The following is a 4,296-nucleotide window of genomic DNA, read 5'->3' as shown; positions in this document are numbered from 1 at the left end:
TATTATTGGTATTAATAAAACATTTTTGGTAACACTTTAGTATAGGGACCAACTTTCACTATTAACTAGTTGTTTATTAGCATGCCTATTATTAACATTTGGCTGTTTATTAACACTTATAAAGCACATATTCTGCATGACCATGTTCTACATCCCTAATCCTACCCAATGTCTAAACTTAACAACTACTTTATTAACTGTTAATAAGCAGCAAATTAGGAGTTCATTGAGGCAAAAGTCGTTGTTTAGCGAGAATTGGACCTTAAAATAAAATGTGACCCCCTTTTTTTTTGAAAAATGTAAGTTGCTAATAGGTTTCTTCACATGGACTACAACTACCACAATAATGTGAGTTTACATGCATGATAAATCCGAGTGCCGTTGTAGTTTTAATATAATTTTGTTAGCAGGCTTTTTTTAAGCGTCTGTAAAGTTCACCTTTGAAGTGTGACTATGTATGTTGTAGAACAAAACGTGATAATAGTATTATAATAATATTATCCTCAGAATTCACTATATCTGTAATCCTCTAGACCGGTTCATTTGTCCGAATTGGCACAATCTCTCCAAGGGGTGGCGTTTTACACCCGCTTCTCTCCAGTGAGCTTGAAATCACCCCCTCCGCCGCTCTTATCAGCAATTCAGATTGCATGCAAATGCCCTGTGAAAGGAGCGTCATTCTGAAAGGACAGCGAGTGTGCGCACGAGGGGGGTGAGCAGAGGCATTCCTCGTTCCTCTCTCTATTCTTCTCTGTCTGCCGACTGATGCTCGCGCGTTCACTCAGCGCAGATATGAGCGCAGATCGCAGTGAAGTTTGAAGAAGACAGAGAGCAGCGCGCGGTCGGATTATTATTTACATCAAACTTGCTGCATAACTCGTCCGGCGTTTGCCTTGAGAGTTCCTAACTTTCTCTTTCATCCGTTTGGTTTGACCATGGGCTTTTCTCGGAAAAAGGCGTTTTATTGGCCCGTTTGGTCGTTTGCTGTTGTTTTTGTGATTTTGAGTCAGCGTTGTCATGGAAGTTGTTCAGAAAAGGAGCTGGAAAAGCGAGAAGAAGAGGCGTATATAGTTTTAACTGGGACTGTAGAGGAGATCTTGAACATGGATCCGGTGCACAACACTTATTCCTGCAAGGTAAGACTTTGCGCACCAAGACACTCTTCAAATGCATCAAAGTGAAAGTAAAAAAGGTAAATATGTACTTCGTCTAAGCTTATACTTCAATGGTTACTGTGCAGCTGTGTTGCAATGTATATCACCTGTTAGACATATAGACGAAAGCTACCAGCCTAATATTTGAGTTGACCTGGTCTGAAACTCGCAGCATATCATGGTAACATGTATAATGCTGTCTAAATGGGCAACTCAGTGGGTTTTGAGTCTAATATATCATGAACACCAAGTAGCTGCAACCACATAAAATGCATATAATTGTAAATAAAAGGGACTTGTTTAAATCTCGCCCTAATGGGTTTTTGTAAGGTGTGGACATTGGTTTTGCTCAGTTGATGAAAAATGTCCACAGTCCTACTTTGATCCACCTGTAATTTGATCTTTCATACACAAGGAACCTAAACAGCCTTTGCAGTGACTTGATGTCCTTTCAAGCTCTATTAGTGCTTCGGGTTCAATTATCTGCAATTATCATGTAATCATGGGCTTACTTTGTTAGAAATATCTGAATGTGGTCACTATATCAAAGTCTTGCAGAAACTAATCACTAGGACATAAAAAGTGTGAAAAGAAGAGCAATCTGAAATTGCAGCTCTTCCTACCATCATTTCATATAACACTGCAAAGCTTATTCGCTAAAGTCTGATACTAGTGAAAAATGCTTCTTTTTTGCATTTTTTAAATGAACAAATATATCGTAAACATAGCAATTTGACATCTGACCAGTTCACAAGAGTCACGTATTTGCTTAAATTTGATATGTGACCTAGGAATAGTCTAGAATCTTATCTTTCCTATTCATTTCACATCATAACTTTTTGTTTTAAATATTTTCAATGTGGTCTCATGCTTTTGGACCACCACTGAGGCATATATGAATCAGAAACGCATTGTAAGTGTAGTGCAGAGTTAGATTGCAGAGTCTTATGCAGCTGGCGGTAGGTGGCCGCTTTGGAATGTGCAAGAAAGTGACCTTGATCTGCAGAAAATGGTGTTTTCTTAATCTCATGTTGTCTTTCCCCTGTTTGAAGGTCAGGGTATGGCGTTACCTAAAAGGCAAGACCATGGTGAATGGAGAGGTGCTGCTGGACGGAGGAAACAAGGTGATGATCGGCGGTTTCGGAGACCCCCATATTTGCGACAATCAGGTGGCCACCGGAGATACGCGCATTTTCTTTGTCAACCTGGCCCCTGAGTTCATGTGGCCGAGCCACAAGAACGAACTGATGCTCAACTCGAGCCTGATGAGGATTACTCTCCGCAACTTGGAGGAGGTGGAGCACTGCGTTGAAGGTAAAAAACACTTTCCTGATTCAGCATAAAGCTGTAACTCACATCTTCTGGCCGTGTAGAGATTTGAGAGTTAGAAAGCTCCCGTGGTGGTGACGGCGGTCCTGATTGCAAAAGCAGGTGGTGTTTTCTGCTCTAACTGCATCTTTATTCTACCTAATGAAGCGGTTCGCATTTTGTGACATTACATTAACCATTTACATTATATTAATACAGCAATCATAGCGTTCCAAATGAAACTTTTTACCAGTTTTTTTGTTCTTCTCTCAACTTTTTTGTTAGCTGGCAACGCTTATTGAATTTCTTGGGCCCCGGGGCCTTAAAAGCAAAGCATATCATGTGCACCGTCACTAGCAATCAGCCACTGACAGTCAGTGCTCTCGAAGGAGGGTGTGTCTGTTCGCTAACTGAGCCACCTCCAGGGCCTTTGACTAACCTGAGTGAAAGTCCAAACCTCTACCTTTCCTTGAGGGAAATCATTTATAGAGTAAGAGTGGAGATACTAAAACATAACCGCATAGCTTCAAGCTATAGGGCCCTCACAAGGGCCCCTGTATCTGTATTATGATGGCAGTCACTGCTTATTTCCACCTTCTCAAAGCCAGACCATCAGAGCAAAGTTTGTCTCTGTGGGAAAGAACAGTTGAATGAATAAGGCCAGACTGATGTCCAAACTTCTGTGTCTTTTCAAAGTGCTTTTGGTTTATTAATGTGAATGTGAAATAGTGGTTGTCCTTCTACTATAAATGGTGAGTTCCTTTTTCCATTTTGTAAATCAGCAGTGCTTGTAGTTATGCTGGTTGCCGTACGAGCAGAGAAAATGCACATTAGTCTGGAATACAACAGAGCATTCGAAGCTAACATCACTCTTATAGGCCTAATCGATTCTGTAAATCAGCACTCTAGATCCTCTCTGTTTGGCAGGTTGTATTGTCTAGACTTTTGAATATTGACATCAAGTCTGGTCCAGTTTTCAGCTTTTTCTGCCTGAGAATCAACCACTTTAATAGGAAGAGATAGCTTGATTGACTTTTAAAATTTGAAACCATGGTTTGTGGTGTTTTTATGTGTCATTTAGGGGCAAACATCTGAAGTGGGTAACATTTATTCAAATAACAACACTATAGTCTATTTAGATGCTGTGATCTGAATAAAAAGTAGCAAGTGTTGATTATTTTGCACACATAACTCCGAAAACATAAAATATAGATATAGATAGATAATATAGATTTTTGAGAAGATTTAGTTTACTTCCTGGTTAGTGTTAATGCACAATTCTGTCCCTCCATTAAAAGTTCATTATACCAAAACTTTGAGGCTTCAAAAAGCTCATAGACATAGACAACAGATTTAATTTAGGCTTTTATTCACATTGGTATTGACCAGCTCACACATAGTGCACATTAAATATGGTCAATGAAAGCTCAAACTTGTTTGCTTGACGTGAGAATCAGTGATGTCTGTTCTTGCTCGACAACTGTTGAGCTACTGTTTCTAATAGAATTCATATTATTTGGTGAACTACAACTTCAAGTAAACCAAACTGATTAGTTCTTGGTATATGAAGCACATACCAGCTAGGATTGGGTGATGTCTACAAAATTGGCATCGGACGATGTCTACAGTGAAACATTGCGATTGACGGTGACATCGGCGGGGGCGAGCGGGGGGAGGGGTGTGGGCGAAGAGTTAGGGGGTGTGCCCGAAGCGTGAATCCTTCCTTATAAGGGAAAACACGATTCCTAACACCGTGTCTACACCGGACGTGAGCGGCGCAGAGCGTCAAAATACTATAGAACCACTGATCTATAATAGAGATTCATTATATATA

At 40.2% G+C, this 4,296-nt stretch overlaps 1 protein-coding gene across 1 annotated transcript in view; it reads left to right on the top strand.

The window, feature by feature from the left end:
- The first annotated feature begins 700 nt into the window (after positions 1 to 700).
- Positions 701 to 4,296, top strand: part of LOC107737670 (agrin-like) — a 283,048-nt gene continuing 279,452 nt past the window's right edge. The window contains exons 1-2 of the mRNA XM_016549260.1: positions 701 to 1,136; positions 2,207 to 2,468. Coding sequence (XP_016404746.1) covers positions 936 to 1,136; positions 2,207 to 2,468 — 463 coding nt within the window. The 5' untranslated portion in view covers positions 701 to 935. The remainder of the gene's footprint in view (positions 1,137 to 2,206; positions 2,469 to 4,296) is intronic.

Source organism: Sinocyclocheilus rhinocerous, unplaced genomic scaffold (assembly GCF_001515625.1).
Source record: "Sinocyclocheilus rhinocerous isolate Xijiao unplaced genomic scaffold, SAMN03320098_v1.1 scaffold72, whole genome shotgun sequence".
Classification (NCBI taxonomy): domain Eukaryota; kingdom Metazoa; phylum Chordata; class Actinopteri; order Cypriniformes; family Cyprinidae; genus Sinocyclocheilus; species Sinocyclocheilus rhinocerous.
The sequence above is the reverse complement of the archived record's forward strand: the minus strand, read 5'-3'. Positions and strand labels throughout refer to the sequence as shown.